The sequence below is a fragment of the Macaca thibetana genome, chromosome 13 (genome assembly GCF_024542745.1).
Source record: "Macaca thibetana thibetana isolate TM-01 chromosome 13, ASM2454274v1, whole genome shotgun sequence".
Classification (NCBI taxonomy): Eukaryota; Metazoa; Chordata; class Mammalia; order Primates; family Cercopithecidae; genus Macaca; species Macaca thibetana.
Window position 1 is genome coordinate 59668069 of NC_065590.1, and position 24769 is coordinate 59692837.

At 42.5% G+C, this 24769-nt stretch overlaps 2 protein-coding genes across 36 annotated transcripts in view; one reads left to right on the forward strand and one right to left on the reverse strand.

Annotated features, from left to right (window-relative positions):
- Positions 1-24769, forward strand: part of CALM2 (calmodulin 2) — a 1210617-nt gene that overhangs the window by 912491 nt on the left and 273357 nt on the right. The window lies entirely within an intron of this gene.
- The window catches only part of MSH2 (mutS homolog 2), a 102458-nt gene that overhangs the window by 61471 nt on the left and 16218 nt on the right, over positions 1-24769 (reverse strand). For both annotated transcript variants that reach the window (XM_050754859.1, XM_050754858.1), the window contains exon 7: positions 14827-15026. In XM_050754859.1, coding sequence (XP_050610816.1) covers positions 14827-15026 — 200 coding nt within the window. The remainder of the gene's footprint in view (positions 1-14826; positions 15027-24769) is intronic.

Genomic DNA, 24769 nt, shown 5'->3' on the forward strand with positions numbered 1-24769 from the left:
GGAATAAAACTGGAAATCAACTACAAAAGGAACCTCCAAAACTGTGCAAATACATAGAAATTAAATAACCTGCTCCTGAGGCTGGGCGCAGTGGTTCACGCCTGTAATCCCAACACTTCGGGAGCCTAAGACGGGTGGATCACCTCAGGTCAGAAGTTCAAGACCAGCCTGGCCAACATGGTAAAACCCTGTCTCTACTAAAACTACAAAAAATTAGCCAGGCGTGGTGGCAGGCACCTCTAATCCCAGCTACTCGGGAGACTAAGGCAGAAGAATTGCACGAACCCAGGAGGTGGAGGTTGCAGCGAGGCAAGATCATGCCATTGAACTCCAGCCTGGGCAACAAGAGCGAAACTCTGTCTCAAAAACAAAAACAAAAAAACCCCTGCTCCTGAATGATCATTGGGTCAAAAATGAAATCAAGGTGGAAATAAAAAAATTCTTCAAACTGAACAATAGTGACACAACTTATCAAAACCTCTGGGATTCAGCAAAGGTGGTGCTAGTACTGTTCATGGCCCTAAACGCCTACATGAAAAAGTTTCAAAGAGTACAAACATACAATCTAAGGTCACACCTCAAGGAACTAGAGAAACAAGAACAAACCAAACCCAAACCCAGCTGAAGAAAGGAAATAACCAAGATCAGACCAGAACTAAATGAAATTGAAACAAACAAAAAAAATTCAAAAGATAAATGAAACAAAAAGCCGGTTATTTGAAAAGATAAATAAAAAGACCATTAGCAAGATTAACCAAGAAAATAGGAGAGAAAATCCAAATAAGCTCAAATTGGAAACGAAACAGGAGCTATTACAACTGACACCACAGAAATACAAAAGATCATTCAAGGTTACTACGAACACCTTTACACACATAAACTAGAAAACCTAGAGGAGGTGGATAAATTCCTGGAAAGATACAACCCTCCTGGCTTTAATCAGGAAGAATTAGCCTGAGCAGAGCAGTAACAAGCAGCAAGATAAAAATGGTAATTTAAAAATTACCAACAAAAGGCCGGGCGCGGTGACTCAAGCCTGTAATCCCAGCACTTTGGGAGGCCGAGACGGGTGGATCACGAGGTCAGGAGATCAAGACCATCCTGGCTAATACCGTGAAACCCCATCTCTACTAAAAAATACAAAAAACTAGCCGGGCGAGGTGGCGGGCGCCTGTAGTCCCAGCTACTCGGGAGGCTGAGGCAGGAGAATGGCGGGAACCCGGGAGGCGGAGCTTGCAGTGAGCTGAGATTCGGCCACTGCACCCCAGCCTGGGCGACAGAGCGAGACTCCGTCTCAAAAAAAAAAAAAAAAAAATTACCAACAAAAAAAAGTCCAGGACCAGACAGGTTCACAGCAGAATTCTACCAGACATTCAAAGAATTGGTACCAACACTATTGACACTATCCCACAAGATAGAGAAAGAGGGAACCCTCCTGAAATCATTCTATGAAGCCAGTATCACCCTAATACCAAAACCAAGAAAGGACATGATCAAAAAACTACAGACCAATATTCCAGATGAACATAGATGCCAAAATCATTAACAAAATACTAGCTAATCGAATCCAACAATATATCAAAAAGATAATGCATCATGATCAAGTGGGTTTTATACCAGGGACATAGGAATGGTTTAACATACCCAAGTCAGTAAATGTGATACATCACATAAACAGAATTAAAAACAAAAATCACATGATCATCTCAACAGGTTCAGAAAAAGCACTGGACAAAATCCAGCATCCCTTTATCATTAAAACTCTCAGCAAAATCAGCATACAAGGGACACACCTCAATATAATAAAGGCCATCTTGACAAACCCACAGCCAACAATAATATTGAACAGGGAAAAGTTGAAAGCATTCCCTCTAAGAACTGGAACAAGATAAGGATGCCTGCTCTCACCACTCCTCTTCAATATAGTACTGGAAGTCCTAGCCAGAGCAATCAGACAAGGAAAAGAAATAAAGGACATCCAAATCAGTAAAGAGGAAGTCAAACTGTCGCTGTATACTGATGATATGATTGTATACCTAGAAAACCCTAAAAACTCCTCCAGAAAGCTCCTAGAACTGATAAAGGAATTCACCAAAGTTTCTGCATACAACATTAATATACACAAATCAGTAGCTCTTCTATACACCAACAGTGACTAAGCTGAGAATCAAATCAAGAACTCAACCCCTTTTACAATATTTGCAATAGTTACAATAGTTGCAAAAAAAAAAAATACTTAGGAAATACCTAACCAAGGAGTTGAAAGACCTCTACAAGGAAAACTACAAAACACTGCTGAAAGAAATTACAGATGACACAAACAAATGGAAACACATCCCATGCTCATGGATGGGTAGAATTTATACTGTGAAAATAACCACACTGCCAAAAGCAATCTACAAATTCAACACCATTCCCATTAAAATACCACCAAAGAATTAGAAAAACCAATTCTAAAACTCATACGGAAGAAAAAAAGAGTCCGCATACCAAAGCAAGACTAAGAAAAAAAAACAAATCTGAAGGCATCAAATTATCTGATTTCAAACTATAAGGCCGACAAACACAGCATGGTACTGGTATAAAAATAGGCACATAGACCAGTGGAACAGAATAGAGACTGCAGAAATAAACTCAAATACTTACAGTCAACTGATATTTGACAAAGCAAAAACGTAAAGTGGGGAAAGAACACCCTATCCAACAAATGGTGTTGGGATAATTGGCAAGTCACATGTAGGAGAAAGAAACTGGATCCTCATCTCTCACCTTATACAAAAATCAACTCAAGATGGGTCAAGTACTTAAATCTAAGAACCTGAAACTATAAAGATTCTAGAAGATAACAATTGGAAAAATCCTTCTAGACACTGCTTTAGGCAAGGACTTCATGACCAAGAACCCAAAAGCAAATGCAATAAAAACAAAAACTAGCTGGAACTTAATTAAACTAAAGAGCTTTTGCAGCTGGGCATGGTGGTTCACACCTGTAATCCCAACACTTCGGGAGGCCAAGGTGGGTGGATTACCTGAGGTCAGCAGTTCGAGACCAGCCTGGCAAACATGGTGAAAAAATACAAAAATTAGCCAGGCATGGTGGCACACACCTGTAATCCCAGCTACCTGGGAGGCTGAGGCAGGAGAACTGCTTGAGCCCAGGAGGCAGAGGTTGCAGTGAGCCAAGATCATGCCACTGCACTCCAGTCTGGCCGACAGAGCGAGACTCTGTCTCAAAGAAAAAAAAAAAAAAGAGCTTTTGCATGGCAAAAGGAACAGTCAGCAGAAGAAAACAGACAACCCACAGAGTGGGAGAAAATCTTCATAATCTATACATCTGACAAAGGACTAATATCCAGAATCTACAACGAGCTCAAACAAAAAACCAAACAATCCCATCAAAAAGTGGGCTAAGGACATGAATAGACAATTCTCAAGAAAAGATATACAAATGGCCAACATAAAAAAATGCTCAACATCACTAACGATCAGGGAAATGCAAATCAAAACAACAATGCAATACCACCTTACTCCTGCAAAAGTGGCCATAAACAAAAAATAAAAAAAGAATAGATGTTGGCGTGGATGCAGTGAACAGGGAACACTTCTACACTGCTGGTGGGAATGTAAACCAGTATAACCACTAAGGAAAACAGTGTGGAGACTCCTTAAAGAACTAAAAGTAGAACTATCAGTTGATCCAGCAATCCCACTACTGCGTACCTACCCAGGGGAAAGGATATCATTATACAAAAAAGATACTTGCACACGCATGTTTATAGCAGCAAAATTCACAATTGCAAAAACTTGGAACCAACCCAGATGCCCATGAATCAACAAGTGGATAAAGAAACTGTGATGCTACTCAGGCATAAAAAGGAATGGATTGGCCAGGCTCAGTGGCTCACACCTGTAATCCCAGTAATTTGGGAGGCCGAGGCAGGTGGATCACAAGGTCAGGAGTTCAACACCAGCCTAGCCAACATGGTAAAACCTCATCTCTACTAAAAATACAAAAATTAGCCAGGCGTGGTGATGGGCACCTATAATCCCAGCCACTCAGGAGGCTGAGGCAGGAGAATGGCTTGAACTCAGGAGGAGAAGGTTGCAGTGAGCCAAGATGGTATCACTGCACTCCAGCCTGGGAAACAGAGCAAGACTCCGTCTCAAAAAAAAAAAAAAAAATTAACACTGGTTACTCTGCTAGAGTTAAACTGGGAGTTGACTTCTTTTTACATTATTACCTTTATAATTAAAAGAAAAAACACGGAGTCAGGAGCTGTGGCTCACATCATAATCCCAGCACTTTGGGAGGCCAAGACAGGCGGATCACTTCAAGCCAGGAGTTTGAGACCAGCCTGGCCAACATGGCGAAACTCCGTCTGTACTGAAAATACAAAAATTAGCTGGGCATTGAGGCACGGACCTGTAATTCCAGCTACTCGGGAGGCTGAGGCATGAGAATCATCTGAACCCAGAGACCAAGGTTGTAGTGAGCCGAGACTGCACCACTGCACTCCAGCCTGGGTGACAGAGCAAAACTCTTGTCTCAAAAATAAAATAAAATTAAAAATATAGAAGCTAAACAATGGGTACATATGGACATACAGAGAGAATTAACAGATACTGGGAACTCCAAAAGGGCAGAGGCAGAGAGAGGGATGAGAATTGAAAAATTACCACCTACTGGGTACAATGTTCATGAGCACAATAGAAGTACAAAGCTCACCATTACACAATATATCCATGGCACAAAAGTGCACATATACCCCGAATCTATAAAAATAAAATAATAAGGCCAGGAGCAGTGGCTTACACCTGTAATCCCAGCAGTGGCTTACACCATAATCCTAGCACTTTGGGAGGCTGAGGCAGGCAGACTGCCTGAGCTTAGGAGTTCGAGAACGGCCTGGGCAACACAGTGAAACTCCACCTCTACTAAAAATACAAAAAACTAGCCAGGCGTGGTGGCGTGCGCCTGTAGTCCCAGCTACTCGGGATCCTGAGGCAGGATAATTGCTTGAACCCAGGAGGCGAGATAGCACCACTACACTCCAGCCTGGGCGACAGAGCAAGACTCTGTCTCCAAAAAAATAAAAAACAAAAAATAAACAGCCTGGCCTAGAAAGCAGTTTTAGAAAATTACTCACAGAAAAAGAAAAAAAAAAATCAAAACACCAGAGAAGTACACAGACCTTTAAAGTTTCTCCATAATAATTTCCTGGAATGTTAAAATAACAACAGATGTTAGCTAAATATCAATTATAACAGGTAACTGTTAATATTTAAATTGTCAAAAAGCCGGCCGGGCGTGGTGGCTCATGAGGTCAGGAGTTCAAGACCAGCCTGACCAATATGGGGAAACCCCTATCTCTACTAAAAATGCAAAAATTAGCCGTACGTGGTGGTGCACGCCTGTAATCCTAGCTACTCAGGAGGCTGAGGCAGGAGAATTGCTTGAACCCGGGAGGTGGAGGTTGCAGTGAGCCAAGATCATGCCACTGCACTGCAGCCTGGGAGACAAAGCAAGATTCCGTCTCAAAAAAAAAAAAAAAAAGTCAAAAACTGTCAAACATTCTCAGGAGGTTGAGGCAAGAGGATTGCTTGAGCCCAGGAGTTCAAGACCAGCCTGGGTAATATAGCAAGGCCTCATCTCAAAAAAAAAAAAGTAAAAAGTCAAATAATAGTAGTTAAATTATGGCAATTGACAATTAGTACTATATACATCATTACCCTATCAATATTTTCTATTAGACTTTTGCATACAGCCAGTTCTGCTATATAATGCAGTGTATGTATTCCTAAAAATCAGAACACTACGCAGTAAAAACCAGACCCGGCCGGGTGTGGTGAGGTACCTCTGCAATCCCAGCACTTTCGGAGGCGAAGGCGGGCTGATTACTTGAGCTCAGGAGTTCCAAAGCAGCCTGGTAACATAGAAAAACTGTCTCCACCAAAGTATAAAAATTAGCTGGGCAATGGCTCATGCCTGCAGTCCCAGTTACTTGGGAGGCTGAGGTGGGAGGATAGCTTAAGCTGGGAGGCCAAGGCTGCAGAGAGCCGAGACCACACCACTGCACCGCAGCCTGGGGAACAGAGTGAGGCCATTTCAAAAAAACAACAAAAAACAGCACTTATGAGAAAACTGGAATTCAAGCCACAACCCTCAGAACCTTCATCAGTGACACGTTAAAAAAATAAAGACAGGAACCTCATAAAAGTAGTAGCAGTTTTATACACGTGAAATGGTTAAGAAATATACAACTATTAAAATAAATAAGTCAGGCCGGGCGCGGTGGCTCAAGCCTGTAATCCCAGCACTTTGGGAGGCCGAGGCGGGTGGATCACGAGGTCAGGAGATCGAGACTATCCTGGCTAACATGGTGAAACCCCGTCTCTACTAAAAATACAAAAAACTAGCCGGGCGTGGTGGCGGGCGCCTGTAGTCTCAGCTACTTGGGAGGCTGAGGCGGGAGAATGGCGTGAACCCGGGAGGCGGAGCTTGCAGTGAGCCGAGATCACGCCACTGCACTCCAGCCTGGGAGACACAGCGAGACTCCGTCTCAAAAAAAAAATAAATAAATAAATAAATAAATAAGTCACCTTGCAAAAGATAAGCAGTTTGCTTGTGGAGTGGCCTTTTTTTTTTTTTTTTTTTTTTTTTTTTTTTTTAATTTTTTTGAGATGGAGTCTTGCTCTGTTGCCCAGGCTGGAGTGCAGTGGTGCGATCTCGGCTCACTGCAAGCTCTGCTTTCCGGGTTCACAACATTCTCCTGCCTCGGCCTCCCGAGTAGCTGGGACCACAAGTGCCCGCCACCACGCCCAGCTAGTTTTTTCTAGTTTTTTTAGAAGAGACGGGGTTTCACCGTGTTAGCCAGGATGGTCTCGATCTCCTGACCTCTTGATGTACCTGCCTCGGCCTCCCAGAGGAAGTACTGGGATTACAGGCATGAGCCACAGTGGAGTGGACTTCTAAAGGGCTGCAGCTTCTGAGTTACTGCAAAATGGTCAAAGGAGTACTGTCCGAAATGGGTGGCAAAGTTGTAACACCAGATGTGAATGGGTATGGTTCATAACATATACAGGAAAATGAGGTAGATATTTCAAGAGCATCTGTATGTGTATCTTCTGTATATTTCTACACTGCTCAGTTCAGCTGGATGCATTTTTCTGCATTCACCTAGTGTTTCCTAGGGATTTGTGCATAAGCAAACTCAAAATTTACATTATGCTCAAATCGTTCCCTAATATACCACCCACACTGGAACAAATCTGTTTTCAAAACAAGTGTTACAGAGGAACTGTGTATAATTTGCTTTAAAGACTGAAACAACCTATATCAAAACAATAATGACTATATCTGGACAGCATGATAATGATCTACAAAGGACTTATATTGCTTTTATAAACTGATGAAGATGAGATTTAAAGAACATATTTCCAACATACAAAATCCAATCAAACCTTAAATAGTAGCCTCCATAGGCTAAGGGTTTTTTAAAAAGGCTAAATAAGTAACACAGATTCCTTTTATCATCTCCCTTTCCAGAAATGCCAAATAAATCACTTTTATATTCTTATTCTCCATTTAGAAGGAAACCACACAATCAAGTAAAAAATGTGATTATTATACTAATGTACTATGTTATTTAGGGTCAAGGGCAATGGAGATAAGCACTTCCACTCTGCATGAGAAGAACAGAGAAGCTCACAGAAAAGGTGACATTTGAGTTCAATCTTGGAAAAATGAGTAGGGGTTCATCACATGGACAACGACATTAAAGACAGGAAAACATGCATAAAAGCATAAAAAGGCATGGCATGTCTGGAGACTAGCAGCACTACACTGAGACAGAGGGTGTAGGTGAAGGACGGTGGGGGAAGCTGAACAGGGAGAGGGAAGCAATGGCCAAGCCACGTGAAGAAATGGGGCCTTGTCCTGAAGATTATGGGAAGCAATTAATGTGTTTTAAACTGAAAAGGCAACGTATTCTGAATTGATGACATGATCAGATGAGCTAACAAAGACTACTACCAGTTCAATGAAGAAGATGCATAGACCATGCGGGGGTGGGGGAACGGCAAATGTGAGGTACTTAAGGAGTGTATTAAACAGAAACAGATGGTAACTGGGTATCAGGAAAGGGAAGGGTTATGCATCTCAGTATTGTAGCTGTTATAATAAAATTCATCACAAAAAAAAATCTGAGGCTGGGAGCAGTGGCTCACAACTATAACCTTGCACTTTGGGAGGCCGAGGTAGGCAGACTGCTTGAGCCCAGGAGTTCGAGACCAGCCTGGCAACATGACGAAACCCCCATCTCTACAAAAAATTTTAAAAAATTAGTTGAGCATGATGGTGCATGCCTATAGTCCCAGCTACTTGGGAGACTAAGGTGAGAGGATCACTTGAGCTGAGCCCAGGAGGTCAAGGCTCCAGCACTCCAGCCTGGGTGACATAGTGAAACCCTGCCTCAAAACAAAATAAAGATACCTGGGTAAATTGTTTTAAGCACTATCAGAAATTTGCCCTAACAGTAGAATATTGTTATTTTAAGTTTTGTCCCAGTTTTTTCAGGTTTGAGAGACATAAGGAATATGGGAGGCCACGTATACCTTTTCGGAAATTAGCTATCTCTTAGTGGAGAAAGATTTAAAAGAGCCAAAATCACTCAATGTGAATCCACTTTCTAGACGGCTGCTGCCCTCTACTGTCTCTCTGAAGTCACTTTATTTATTTATTTATTTATTTGGAATAACATTAAGCTTAGAGTTAATCAAAAACCAAAAAAAATCACAAGGTAGCAGGAGAGTATACTCAATTTCTAGCAATATATTAATATACTAAGAAAAAGAAAAACTTTCAAGCCATGATTTTGTCTTTAAACATAGTACCTTTGGTCTATTTTCTTTACAAATTAGCCTCTCTTTTTACTTTCTCCTTGCAGTCAGTATGCTAAAGAGCTACACTGAGTTCTGCAAAATGCCATTTTGTTTTGTTTTGTTTTGTTTTTTTAAAAAAAACCTCACAGAGATCCTTTAGGGAGTTCCCAATGACCAGAGTACACCTAAAATTCAACAAATTTCAAACATTTTGTGTAAAAGAAAAGAACACAGCTCTGAGCACAACACATGGAAAACAGATTTTCCCCTGTGACATTTTCCAGGCTAAGCCACTTCAAATACCTAAACTGGACATCAGCTGCAAGACCTATAATGTGAAGCATCTGATTTAGATAATGTTATGATCACTCACAGGTCTATATAACTTAAATCTAACACCAGAAAAGTAGGAAATTGTTGACTTGTTGCAAACTATCATCAAGTAAATTAGACTGTGCCTATACAGGGAGGTTGAGGAAGGAAGCCAAGTTACCCTCAACCCCAATTCCTAACTTCCTTAATTATCCCAGGGAGTGAGAAAGATCACCCAAGGAATGTGCAGAGCAGTACTTCTTACCTTCTAGTCGGAGAGGAGGGTATTTATATACATTTTTTATTACTTCCCTCTCTACCAGGAAAGACATATATCCCTTGGAGTATCTGATGAAAGTTACAAATCCCCAGCCTGGCCAACATAATGAAACCCCATCTCTACTAAAAGTACAAAAATTAGCTGGGCATGGTGGCACATGCCTGTAATCCCAGGTACTTGGGAGCCTGAGGCAGGAGAATCCCTTGAACCAGGAGGCAGAAGTTGCAGAGAGCTGAGATCACACCACTGCACTCCACCCTGAGCCACAGAGTGAGATTCCGTCTCAAAAAACAGAAAGTTACAAATCCTTTCTCCAGAAAATATACACATACACAAAATGTTGCACAAAGTTTCAGGAAGCCTCTAAGAACTCATTCAAAGAATCCCAGCTTAGCCGGGCACAATGGCTCAAATTGGTAATCCCAGCACTTTGGGAGGCCCAGGCAGGCAGATTACTTTAAGTCAGGAGTTCAAGACCAGCCTGGCCAACATAGTGAAACCCCCATCTCTATTAAAAATACAAAAATTAGCCAGGCGTGGTGGCACACGCCTGTAACCCCAGCTACACGGGAGGCTGAGGCACAAGAATCGCTTGAACCCAGAAGCGACTGGAGTTGGAGTGAGCTGAGATTGTACCACTGCACTCCAGCTTGGGCAACAAAGTAAGACTCTGTCTCCACAAAAAAAAAAAAAAAAAAAAAAAAAAATCCCAGCTTTTCCTGTTATTAAGTGAAATGAGAGCCAAAAATAGAATTTGATAGGGTAAAGGAACACTTAAGAAAGCTAAAAACAAGGATAAAGAGAACCCATGGAACAAAAAGAAAATCAGGAATACAAAAATGTTTAACATAACCTTAGAAAGGAGAGTTTCAAGGATGGGCATGGCGGCTCACGCCCGTAATCCTAGCACTCTGGGAGGTCAAGGCGGGTAGATCACGAGGTCAGGAGTTCGACACCAGCCTGGCCAACATAGTGAAACCCCATCTCTACTAAAAATATATAAAAAATTAGCCGGGCATGGTGGTGGGCAACTGTAATCCTAGCTACTCAGGAGGCTGAGACAGGGACAGGGGAATCACTTGAACCTGGGAAGCAGAGGTTGCAGTGAGCCGAGATTGTGCCACTGCACTCCAGCCTGGGTGACAGAGCAAGACTCCATCTTGAAAAAAAAAAGAGAGAGAGTTTCAAGATCAAAATTGTCAAAATCAGTGAAGCTTCGTTAAAGACTTTACCGAGGCTGGGCACGGTGGCTCACACCTGTAATCCCAACACTCTGGGAGGCAGAAGTAAGGTGGATCACCCCAGGTTGGGAGTTCCGGACCACCCTGACCAACATGAAGAAAACCCATCTCTATTAAAAATACAAAATTAGCCAGGCGTGGTGGCAGGTGTCTGTAATCCAGCTACTTGGGAGGCTGAGGCAGGAGAATCGCTTGAACCCGGGAGGCACAGGTTGCAGTGAGCTGAGATTGCACCATTGCACTCCAGCCTTGGCAACAAGAGCAAAACTCCGTCTTAAAAAACTAAAAAAGGAAAGAAAAAAGCGGGGGGAACTATCCCGCATTCACTGGACTTAGCAAAAAATAAAGGTCACCTAGCAAATGCCCTTTCAGTACTGTGGTCAGGGCTGGAAACCAGATGAATGAATGGAAGATGGGAAGTGCAGGCTTTCAGAAACCCAGCTGGGAATGGAAAGAGGGAGAGAGAGATATTAATAGATGGTATTGGAAGAGGACCCAGGAACAAGGGTGCTTTTTTAAAAAAATAGATGTGTGCATCTAAAAATATGCAGTGGTAAAGAGCCAGTAAAGAATAAAAGCAAGTAGAAAGTAAGGAGTAAGAAGTGCGGGTGGGATGATGGGGGAAAAAAATTAAGAGGGTTCTTAACTTAAGGCCAATACTCCCTCTTGAAAATAAAAGGATATTATTTACTATGTGATGCTAAAGATATATGAGAAAAAAAATGATCAAACAGCTGATTTAAACGGTGAGAGTGAATTGTTTAGAGAGCCTATCTCCATAATTGTACCCTGATTCCATCCCTAATACTGGTCAATCACCTTCTGTTTCTAGCTGGTCCTACTGGAATAAAACAAGAGGTATGGAATCAGAAAAGCACAGCAGTGGAAGACACTCATTGACAGAATGGAAAAATAGAGGCGCAAGGTGGATACATGGCTGCCTACACCACACTAAAAGAGTATGAAAACAGCAAACTATAAAGACTCATTTTCTTTTTCTTTTGTTCTTTTTTTTGAGATAGAGAGTTTCGCTTTTGTTGCCCAGGCTGGAGTGCAATGGCACGATCTCTGCTCACCGCAACCTCCACCTCCCGGGTTCGGGTGATTCTCCTGCCTCAACCCCCCGAATAGCTGCGATTACAGGCATGTGCCACCACACCCGGCTAATTTTGTATTTTTAGTAGAAATCACAAGGTCAGGAGATCGAGACCATCCTGGCTAACACAGTGAAACCCCGTCTCTACTGAAAAATACAAAAAACTAGCCGGGCAAGGTGGCGGGCGCCTGTAGTCCCAGCTACTCGGGAGGCTGAGGCAGAAGAATGGCGTAAACCCAGGAGGCGGAGCTTGCAGTGAGCTGAGATCCAGCCACTGCACTCCAGTCTGGGCGACAGAGTGAGACTCCATCTCAAAAATAAATAATACTAATACTAATAATAAAGAAATGGGGTTTCTCCATATCGGTCAGGCTGGTCTCCACTGCCCGACCTCAGGTGATCTGCCCATCTCCACCTCCCAAAGTGCTGGGATTACAGGCGTGAGCCACTGTGCCCAGCCAGTAGACTCATTTTTTTTTTTTTTTTTTTTTTTTTTTTTTTGTTGCCCAAGCTGGAGCACAGTGATGCAATCTCAGCTCACTGCAACCTCCACCTCCTGGGTTCAAGTGATTCTCCTGCCTCAGCCTCCTGAGTAGGTGGGACTACAGACGCCTGCCACCACACTCAGCTAATTTTTTGTAATTTCAGCTAATTTTTTTTTAATGGGGTTCCACCATGTTAGCCAGGATGGTCTCAATCTCCTGACCTCGTGATCCGCCCACGTCGGCCTCCCAAAGTGCTGGGATTACAGACGTGAGCCACCCCGCCTGGCCCAAGTTGTATTTTTTTTTTTTTTTTTTTTTTTTTTTTTTTTGAGACGGAGTCTTGCTCTGTCCCCCAGGCTGGAGCATAGTGGCCGGATCTCAGCTCACTGCAAGCTCCGCCTCCCAGGTTTACGCCATTCTCCTGCCTCAGCCTCCCGAGTAGCTGGGACTACAGGCGCCCGCCACCTCGCCCGGCTAGTTTTTTGTATTTTTTTTTTAGTAGAGACGGGGTTTCACCGTGTTAGCCAGGATGGTCTCGATCTCCTGACCTCGTGATCCGCCCGTCTCGGCCTCCCAAAGTGCTGGGATTACAGGCTTGAGCCACCGCGCCCGGCCTCAAGTTGTATTTCTTTAAGTCTGTCTACAAAGAAACAACAAAGCTTCCCCATAATATCAAAAGGTATGTTTTAATAGTTCTAAGCGATCATGATTAAGTAAAATTTTCAATGCTTTATGTTAAAAAACATTGTTTTAATTACTTTGGACCCTAAATTGCTTAAACTTTTTTTTAAAAAGTAAAAAATGCTTTACGTATTAGACACAACAATATAATTACTAAAATTACTGGAGAAACATGGTTAAAATTTAAAACTATGCTTGTTAGAGCAAGGTGATTTTATCTACCAATATTGTATTAATATGTATCTGCTCACTTTACTCTGGTAACTTCACTTTGAATTCAACTGTTAGAGACCACCAAGACCCTCTATCTTAACTCTCTCATAGGTGTGCTGTGTGAGTTAATTCCAACAATTCTAATATTAGCCTGTACTGTTTTGTTAAAGTTCCTGCGTGGCAATGACCCCTGATCAAGGCATGAAAAATACTGATTGAATGGTGGTGTTTTGTATTTGTGGGTCGGGGGATATTCAGGTGGTTTACTATCAGCATTGTTTAATGTGATTGATGAGTTGCACTTGGTCTCAATGAAGCTCTTCCTCTGACCTCCACTGAAGAGGCTAGAGAACAGGAACATGTCCGCTTGACAAGAAAAGTATTAAAAAGCCCAGTGAAGACTCTATTTTGGGCTCCTACGTTCCAAGGTGTCCTGTGCACACATCCTGCTCTGAGAGAGAAAATGCACCCCATCACAGACTTTACACAACAAAGGACAACTGGAACTTGCACCCGAACTCTCTGGATGACTTGCTATGACAGCCTTTGACTGTGATGCATATCCTTACTATAATCCTGCTACTAGATTGTATCCTTTTCCTGTAATAAACTGTAGATGCATAATCATTGCCATTCTAGGCCCTGTGAGTCTTCTTTGGCAGTCAAACCCTTTTTCACTGCCTCTGTCAGTGCAATAGGCCTTAACTCTAACATTCATTTCCAAAAAGCAAAAATTTCTAACCTGTTACATGTCTCTTGGCTTCTGCCATGAAGTTAAGAGTCAATACAAACCTGTTATTAGAAGTCTGGGCCAGGCGCGGTGGCTCACGCCTATAATCTCAGCACTTTGGGAGGCCAAGGCAAGTGGATCACAAGGTCAGGAGATCGAGACCATCCTGGCTAATAAGGTGAAACCCTGTCTCTACTAAAAATACAGAAATTAGCCGGGCATGGTGGCAGGCGCCTGAAGTCCCAGCTACTCGGGAGGCTGAGGGAGGAGAATAGTATGAACCTGGGAGGTGGAGCTTGCAGTGAGCTGCGACTGCACTCCAGCCTGGGCAACAGAGCGAGACTCCGTCAAGAAACAGAGAAAGAGAGAAAGAAAGAAACAAAGAAACAGAGAGAGAGAGAGAGAGAAAGAAAGAAGGAAAGAAAGGAAAGGAGGAGAGAAGAGGAGAGGAGGAAAAGAAAAAAAGAAGGAAAGAAAGAAATCTGAACGTGGCCAGGTTCTGTGACTCACGCCTGTACTCCCAGCACTTTGGAAGGCCGAGGCAGGCAGATCACCTGAGATTGGGAGTTCGAGACCAGCCTGGCCAAAATGGTAAAACTAAAAGTACAAAAATTAGCCGGGCATGGTGGTACATGCCTGTAATGCCAGCCACGCAGGAAGCTGAGGCAGGAGAATCACTTGAACCCAGCAGGCAGAGGCTACAGTGAGCCAAGATTGCGCCACTGCACTCTAGCCTTGGCAACAGAGCAAGACTCCATCTCAAAAAAAAAACAAAAACAAAAACAAAAAAAAAGAAATCTGAATGTGTCCTAAGAGTGAGTCACCACCACCAACTTCATGAGGACAGCACATTGCCAAATATATATTGTATGAGTTGAAGGAAAACAAAAAACAAAATCACTTGTTACCTTCATGTTTTTCCAGAGCCTGTATAACATTGGGTAGTTGATTTATACCCTGATAGAGCCGGTAACAATCTTGTAAGTTTGCTGCTTGTCTTTGAAACTTCTTGGCAAGTCGGTTAAGATCTGGGAATCGACGAAGTAAATCTTCTTGTAAAGTCTGCCTCAATTCTGCATCTTCTACAAAAGCTTCCACTAAATTCAATCTGAAATAAATTAACTTGCATTAATCTAAAATATTTTAGTATAAAATTAAAATTTGTCAACTAAGCACATAAGTCTCAACTAAGTGAGCTCAAAATTCCATTTAAGAAGCTTGAGCCGGGCGCGGTGGCTCAAGCCTGTAATCCCAGCACTTTGGGAGGCCGAGGCGGGCAGATCACAAGGTCAGGAGATCGAGACCACAGTGAAACCCCGTCTCTACTAAAAATACAAAAAATTAGCCGGGCGCGGTGGCGGGCGCCTGTAGTCCCAGCTACTCAGGAGGCTGAGGCAGGAGAATGGCGGGAACCCGGGAGGCGGAGCTTGCAGTGAGCCGAGATCGCGCCACTGCACTCCAGCCTGGGCAACAGCGTGAGACTCCGTCTCAAAAAAAAAAAAAAAAAAAAAAAAAAAAAAAGAAGCTTGAATCCACCTGGCGCGGTGGTTCACACCTGTAATCCCAGCACTTTGAGAGGCCGAGGCAGGCGGATCACCTGAGTTCGGGAGTTCGAGACTAGCCTGACCAACATGGAGAAACCCCGTCTGTACAAAAAATACAAAATTAGCTGGGCATGGTGGCTCATGCCTGTAATACCAGCTACTCGGGAGGCTGAGGCAGGAGAGTCACTTGAACCCGGGAGGCAGAGGTTTCGGTGCACTGAGATCACACCATTGCACTCCAGCCTGGGCAACAAGAGCAAGACTCCGTCTCAAAAAAAAAAAAAAGAAAAGAAAAGAAGCTTGAATCTAGGCTGAGTGCAGTGGCTCACACCTGTAATCCCAGCACTTTGGGAGGCCGAGGTGGGCAGATCTCAAGGTCAGGAGTTTGAGACAAGCTTGGCCAGCATGGTGAAACCCCGTCTCTACTAAAAATACAAAAAAATTAGCTGGGCATGGTGGCGCACGCCTGTAATCCAGGCTACTTGGGAGGGTGAGGCAGGAGAATTGCCTGAACCCAGGAGGCAGAGGTTGCAGTGAGCCGAGACAGCGCCCCTGTACTCCAGCCTGGGCGACAGAGCGAGACTCTGCCTCAAAAAAAAAAGAAAGAAAGAAAGAAAGAAGCTTGAATCTATTCTGAAACGTTAGCTTTTTTAGAAGGTGGAAAGCTCTGTAAGACTGTGAGGCAAACATTTCCTGATTAGCTAAGAGTCAAATTAATGTTTAGTTAAGCAGTATCATAAGACACTGACATATACCCAATTTTGTTTGACTTTCATCAAACAGACATGCCTTAAATAGGAGAAAGAATTTCATTACTGGGACATTGTTATGGACACACTGTTGCACATGTAAATAGTGATGTTTAATGAAACAGAACTACAGTTCAAGAATGTTGCCCAATCCAATACTTAGTGTATCTCTTACACATTTTTAGAATGCTTTCTAAAATTACCTCTTGACGGTACAAAGCCAAAAACTGTTAATTAAAAAACTAAAATAATTTTACTGCTTCCCAAAGTCAATAACATCTCAGCTTGTTTCAAGAACGATAGAATATGCAGTTCATATTGCTTCTGTAAGTTATTGGAAATCAGTGACTTTTCATTTTTTTCAGTGTAACCACAGCAAGAAATGTCTTTACATCACAATCCAGCACATGCATATACAGATCTATCATTAAAATAGGTTTCACAAATCAATACTTATATTCCAATTATGTGATACACCCTGCTATTTTCTTTTTTTTTTTTTGAAACAGAGTCTCGTTCTGTCGCCCAGGCTGGAGTGCAGTAGTGCAATCTCGGCTCACTGCAACCTCCAGTTCCCGGGTTCAAGTGATTCTCGTGCCTCAGCCTCCTGAGTAGCTGGGACTACAGGCACATGCCACCACACCTGGCTAATTTTTTGTATTTTTAGTAGAGACGGGATTTCACACTAGGCAGCATGGTCTCAACCTCCTGACCTCGTGATCCACCCGCCTCGGCCTCCCAAACTGCTGGGATTACAGGCATAAGCCCACTCTGCCATTTTCTATCGTATTTAATTCTTCAAATTGCTCTTTGTCACCTAATTTAACGACCCACTACTGGGTAACACCTTGCAGTTTGAAAAACAATGTTGGAGATGTTACTAAAGTAATAGCTGAAAGGTAAATTGCTGAAGCTGAAAGGTAAACTAACAATCGAAGGTGGGAAAATGTTCCTACATATTTTGCACATCTCCAAATACAGTTTTAGAGAAACTTTTCTGGAGACCATAGGTATTACAGATGACTCAAGGTTCAGAACGCTATCAGATGAGCAACGATCTTCCTTATGTTTGTAAACAATGTGACAGTAAACTAAACCTCAAATTACACAGGTATAGAAAGGAAACAAATCTACTTTCTAAATTGAGAAGCTGGGACTACAGGTGCCCGCCACCACACCTGGCTAATTTTTTCGGATTTTTAGTAGAGATGCGGTTTCACTGTGTTAGCCAGGAAGGTCTCGATCTCCTGACCTCGTGATCCTCCTGCCTCAGCCTCCCAAAGTGCTGGGATTACAGGAGTGAGCCACCGCGCCTGGCCCTAAATTTCTTAACTATTTACTGACATCACTAGCATTTACAATTCCTGTGTTACCAAAATGTTTATCAAGCATGTTATAAGAGGAAAAACACGTTATCTCCAGAGTACACACAAAATGGCCACACATAAAAACACATTTAAAGCATAATTTCTCAATCTTGGCAACACTGCCATTTTAGGCTACATAAATATTTGTTGTAAGGGGCTGTTCCATGCTTGTTTAACAGCAACCCTGGATTCTACCCACTATACACTCTCTTCCTCTGCATGACAACCAAAAATGTCTCTAGACACTGCTGAATGTTCCCTGGAGGGAAAAACTGCCCCAGGTTGAGACTGCTGGCTTAAAGGAACTTGAATTAAAATTCACTTTTTAAGAGAAAAGTAACCTAAACCATGTCCAGCTAATGTCTAGGCAGCTAACAACAGATACATGTTTTTTATGGAATATGCCAAATTAGTGGGAACACAATTTGCTGCCAAGTTTACAGCCCCGTCAATGGGGCTATAAACAAACATCAAGATTAATTAGGATGCCTACTGCTCCAGAAAAGATTTTTGTGGCATATACTCTACATTTGAAAAAAGAAACAATGGATGTAGTCAAATTACACAATTCAATAAAGCGAACTTTGGGGGGCTTTCCTAGCTAAGCGTCTGGATCTAATTGGGCTTCATCAAGTCTGGTCCAAGGATCACCAGCATCACAATCACTTGGAGGTAGATAATACAAAATCCCTGGGAGTGGGGCCCAGCTGTGAAATCCCACGCAATTATTATGCACACAGCTTGATTCTTATGCACATAGAAGTCTGAATCCTAACAATCACAGAAATCCCTTAGTTATCTTAACAAAGCATGTAGCCCAGGTGTGGTGGCTCACACCTGTAAGCCCAGCTCTTTCAGAGGTCGAGGAGGGCGGATCACGAGGTCAAGAGATCGAGACCATCCTGGCCAACCAACATGGTGAAACTCTATCTCTACTAAAAATACAAAAATTAGCTGGGCGTAGTGGCACACGCCTGTAGTCCCAACTACTCTGGAGGCTGAGGCAGGAGAATCGCTTGACCTGGGAGGCGCAGGTTGTAGTGAGCCGAGATCGCGCCACTGCACTCCAGCCCAGGCGACAGAGCGCAATTCCATCTCAAAAAAAAAATAAAAATAAAGCAGGGAAGGAGGTATAAAGGGGCAAGAAAAGATTGACAAAGTCTAATGCTGGCTGACCTACACCCTCACCTTTCCTTTTCTCTTCTTTGCATAAAACTCCCATATCCTTGTGGGTGACACTGAGGTCAATGGTAAAAAACATCACAGAGACTATATTTCTGATAAAATAATCTTATGCTTCTTCTCTGTTTCCAGTATTTTATCACTTAATTTCATCACTTAATCAAACTGACCAGAAAATAAATCGCAAGTAATCAACAGAGTTGAAGAGCCCACAAGCACACATATCCTTTCCTCTCCTCAGTGGAAGAGGTGGCTGTGCATCCCTACCTGGGAACTGAAAGGAGTCTGTGCAAAGTCAGCCAATTTTGTACCTCTGAAAAACTGATTTTCTACTGAATTTTATACTATATGATGTCTCACCTATTCAAGAGAAATTATTAGAAATAAAAAATTTATAAATATATAGTGAAATGAAAAAAACTATAAATACTGTTGGGAAGAAATACAAATTATAGTCATAATATGACCCCATATTGTTTTTAAGTGTTATCTATGTTTTTAAAAATGTATATATCTGTAAAAATAAAGGAAAAAAAAAACCCTGGAAGGGTAAGAACACAAACTAAACTGTTAACACTGATTACCACCACAGACTAGGACTGGAGGTAAAGTAGAAGTAGGGGTGTTTACCCTCTTGATTTTTTTTTTTTTTTTTTTTTTTTTTTTTTTTTTTTTTTTTTTTTTATTTTTTTTTTTTTGAGACGGAGTCTCGCTCTGTCACCCAGGCTGGAGTGCAGTGGCCGGATCTCAGCTCACTGCAAGCTCTGCCTCCCGGGTTCACGCCATTCTCCTGCCTCAGCCTCCCGAGTAGCTGGGACTACAGGCGCCTGCCACCTCGCCCGGCTAAGTTTTTGTATTTTTAGTAGAGACGGGGTTTCACTGTGTTACCCAGGATGGTCTCGATCTCCTGACCTCGTGATCCGCCCGTCTCGGCCTCCCAAAGTGCTGGGATTACATACCCTCTTGATTTTTTAAAAACATGACCTGACCCTGTAGTGCTTTTCAAATAAAGTTAAATTATTTTTAAAAAACACAAATTATGAGATATAGCAATGATAAAACACAAATGAGAAGCCACAAATGCACACTTTTGTTGTACTTTTACAAATTGTTTGCCAACAAATTGTAAAACAGCTTTCTCTCAAGCAGCAACAGTTACACTTCCTATTTGCTCTTCATATCCCTTTCACATCCTACAAAGGATAAACCAAGAATAAAGCAAACTTGGTAAGAGAGAACCAATGGGGTTTTGTTGTAAAGAACAAGGTGGACAGATGCACTACTGCTAAGTGCTGTAGAGTAAGAACAGAACACTCCAAATTTAAAAAATCAAAACATCTCTTTCTGTTTTTCTTTCTCTCTTCTTTTATGAGACGAATTTGTGCTCGTTGCCCAGGCTGGAGTGCAATGGCTCTGGTCTTGACTCCTGACCTCAGGTGATCCGCTGTCCTCAGCCTCCCAAAGTGCTGGGATTATAGGCGTCAGCCACCGCACCCGGCAAAACATCTCTTTCCTTTTTGTCTTATTTCTCCAAAGTCCATGAAGAGAGCTGATACCTCTAGTTCATCCTTACTGGTTTTAAAAGATAGTCAAACAGGCCGGACACGAGCTTACGCCTGAAATCCCAGCACTTTAGGAGGCCAAGGCGGGCAGATCACGAGATCAGGAGTTTCAGTCCAGCCTGACCAACATGGTGAAACACCATCTCTACTAAAAATACAAAACTTAGGCCGGGCACAGTGGCTCACACCTGTAATCCTAGCATTTTGGGAGGCCAAGCAGGTGGATCACCTGAGGTCAGGAGTTTGAGACCAGCCTGGCCAACATAGCAAAATCCCTTCTCTACTAAAATTAGAGAAATTAGCCAGACGTGGTGGCACAGGCCTATAATCCCAGCTACTCTGCAGGCTGAGGAAGGAGAATCGCTTAATCGCTTGAAACCGGGAGGTGGAGGTTGCAGTGAACCGAGATCGCACCAGTGCACTCCAGCCCGCACAACAGGAGCAAGATTACATCTCAAAAAAAAAAAAAAAAAATTAGCCGGGGATGATGGCCCACACCTGTAATCCCAGCTACTTGGGAGGCTGAGGAAGGAGAATTGCTTGAACCCGGGAGGTGGAGGATGCAGTGAGCCAAGATTGTGCCACTACATCCAGCCTGGATCACACAGCAAGACTCTGTCTCAAAAAAAAAAAAAAAAAAAAAAAGATACTCAAACCACTTCCAAATGGAATGCCTTATCTAGATCAAATCTTTATTAATTTTTCCTTATCAATGGACATATTCTCTCCAAACTGGATTTCATATATAGTATATCAACATAATTTTCAGAAAATTCAGAAACAACCATAGGGCTTCTTTCCCTTCCTAAGCCCCCCAATTTAAACCCAAATAACTGCAATATTCAAAAGATTAAAATGTCAACCGTTCATTAATTTCCCAAAAATTAACTTTAATAAAAATGAAATTTAAGTTAGTTCACAATTTTCACCTACAAAGTAGCATTAAGGCCTGGGTGCAGTGGCTCACACCTGTAATCTCAGCACTTCGGGAGTGTCGAGGCAGGCGGATCACCTGAGATCAGGAGCTCAAGATCAGCCTGGCCAACATGGCAAAACCCCATCTCTACTAAAAATACAAAAATTAGCTGGGCGTGGTGGCGGATGCCTGTAATCCCAGTTACTTAGGAGGCTGAGGCTGGAGAATCATTTGAACCCAGGAGGCAGAGGTTGCAGTGAGCAGAGATTGCACCACTCCACTCCAGCCTGGGGGACAGAGAAAGACTCCATCTCAAAAAAAAATGAAAGAAGTAAAATGGCAAAGAAAGGACAAGCTTCTAAAAAAACAAAGCACAGGCCGGGCGCGGTGGCTCAAGCCTGTAATCCCAGCACTTTGGGAGGCCGAGACGGGCGGATCACGAGGTCAGGAGATCGAGACCATCCTGGCTAACACGGTGAAACCCCGTCTCTACTAAAAATACAAAAAACTAGCCGGGCGCGGTGGCGGGCGCCTGTAGTCCCAGCTACTCGGGAGGCTGAGGCAGGAGAATGGCGTAAACCCGGGAGGCGGAGCTTGCAGTGAGCTGAGATCCGGCCACTGCATTCCAGCCTGGGTGACAGAGCAAGACTCCGTCTCAAAAAAAAAAAAATAAAATAAAATAAAAAAATAAAAAAACAAAGCACAAAGCAACATAAACACAGCACAGCTCCCTCAACCTTTGGTCCAGATATCATTAAAGGCCTAATAAATTGCTAGTTTCACAAGTCTATTCAACATACAACTTCAGTAATAATTACAGTTTCAGTTTATGTTTCTGGTTAAAAGAAGCTTAAAGAAAAACACAACTACTCTGCTGTTTCTGTGACAATGTCAATTTTAAATCACAATTTTAGAAGTATCACAGTTACCGCTGGCATAACATAGTATACCTATTAATCCTACTCAATAAAATGACTCAGCTGTATGCAGTTCTGCCAGTCAACATGCGAATTAATATTGTATTAAATTGCATACAGCTGAGTCATTTTGGAACTCAGTTAACCCCTAAAATTCCAATAGAATTAACCAAATTCTTGCGGCTTTTTTTTTTTTTTTTTTTTTTTGAGAGAGTCTCACTCTGTCACCCAGGCTGGAGTGCAGTGATGCAATCTCAGCTCACTGCAACCTCTGCCTCCCAGATTCAAGCAATTCTCCTGCCTCAGCCTCCCGAGTTACTGGGACCACAGGCGCACGCTACCACACCCAGCTAATTTTTTATATTTTACTAGAGACAGGTTTTCGCCGTGTTGCCCAGGCTGGTCTCGAACTCCTGAACTCACACCTATAATCCCAGCACTTTGGGAGGCTGAGGCAGGCCAAGGCAATCTGGCCGCCTTGGCCTCCCAAAGTGCTGGGGTTACGGCCACTGAGCCCGGCCAAATTACTGATATTTTAAAATCAACATTCTGTCCCCTCTTTAACCCTACCATTTCTAAGCTTTCATTGTAAGAGCTGACTGGAATTGGTTGGGCATGGTGGCTCACGCCTGTAATCCCAGCGCTTTGGGAGGCTGAGGCAGGTAGATGGCTTGAGCCTAGGAGTTCAAGAACAGCCTAGAAAACATGACGAAATCCTGTCTCTAACAAAAAAACAAAAGCTAGCTAGTCTTATAACTCATTCTCTAGACAGACAGATAGATAGGTTTTTTTCAAAAGAGCTGACTGGAATTGCCCGACAGCTAATTTAAAAGGCTGAGAGCAAATATAGTTCCTAAAGAACTGTAATTATAAGTTTATAATTCCTTTTTTCATCTGTCCTACATATGGATTAAAGAAGTCAGAACCACCCATTTGATACATTAAATAGCAAATACTGTGCAGGCCTAAAGATTTTTAAAAAGGGTAAGTCCCAAGAGTCCTTATGTTTATACATGCACTTGGAGTGTTGTTCTTTATCCTTTTAAGCTTTTTCTTTTGTCCATTTATGGATTCATCTGAAGCTTTAGTAATTTTTCCTTTTTAATGTCAGAATTCTGTAAGGAACATTGAACATATGTTAGCATATAAAATAGTTTATTCTTGTGAAAATGCTGACAAAATAATTTGTGTATTGAATTTGGTATTTTTATTGCCTTCTAGTTTAATATTGACTATTTCTTTTTATATAAAATAAGATTAACATAGCAATCTTTTTTTTTGAGATGGAGTTTTGCTCTTGTTGCACAGGCTGCAGTACAAGGGTGCGATCTTGGCTCACCGCAACCTCCGCCTCACAGGTTCAAGCGATTCTCCTGCCTCAGCCTCCTGAGTAGTTGGGATTATAGGCATATGCCACCACACCCAGCTTATTTTGTATTTTTACTAAAGACAGGGTTTCTCCATGTTGGTCAGGCTGGTCTTGAACTCCCGACCTCAGGTGATCTGTCCACCATGGCCTCCCAAAGTGCTGGGATTACAGGCGTGAGTCATTGCGCCCAGCCAGAGACTACTTCTTATTAAGATTGCTACTTTAGGGCTGGGCGTGGTGGCTCACGCCTGTAATCCCAGCACTTTACAAGGCTGAGGCGGGCAGATTTCGAGGTCAGGAGTTAGAGACCAGCCTGGCCAACATGATGAAACCCTGTCTCTACTAAAAACCCAAAAATTGTTCGGGCATGGTGGTGCTCGCTTGTAATCCCAGGTACTCAGCAGGCTGAGGCAGGAGAATCGCTTGAACCTGGGAGGTGGAGGTTGCACTGAGTGGAGATTGCACCACTGCACTCCAGCCTGGGCGACAGAGACTCCACTGAAACAAAAAAAGAAAGAAAGAAAAGAAAGAAAAAGGAAAGAAAGAAAAGAAAAGAAAAGAAAAGAAAAGAAAAGAAAAGAAAAGAAAAGAAAAGAAAAAAAGAAAGAAAGAAAGAAAGAAAGAAAGAAAGAAAGAAAGAAAGAGAGAGAGGAGGAAAGAAAGAAAGAAAGAAAGAAAGAAAGAAAGAAAGAAAGAAAGAAAAAGAAAGAAAGAAAGAAAGAAGAAAGAAAGGAAAGGAGGAAAGGAGGAAAGGAGGAAAGGAGGAAAGGAGGAAAGGAGGAAAGGAGGAAAGGAGGAAAGGAGGAAAGGAGGAAAGGAGGAAAGGAGGAAAGGAGGAAGGAAGGAAGGAAGGAAGGAAGGAAGGAAGGAAGGAAGGAAGGAAGGAAGGAAGGAAGGAAGGAAGGAAGGAAGGAAAGAAAGAAAGAAAGAAAGAAAGAAAGAAAGAAAGAAAGATGTCTCCAAGTAAAGTATGGAAAAGTTGGCTTTGAGAAGAAATAAAAGTGTTAGTTTTTCTTCTGAGAAAGAGCCAGAGAGTAAAAGAGTGAAAATACAGATAAATTTTGAGGTTTTACATGTTAAGGAAGAAATCATCTCCTTAGAGGTGTGAGATAGCTGAAGGCTTAAGGGAAAGTAAAAAATTGGGGGTTGGTCACTATAATGAGTCAGACAATAAAAGTAACATCCAGCTATCACTGAAAGCTAGAAAGCATGAAAGCACAATGGGACCTATCAGCATTGTGTGAC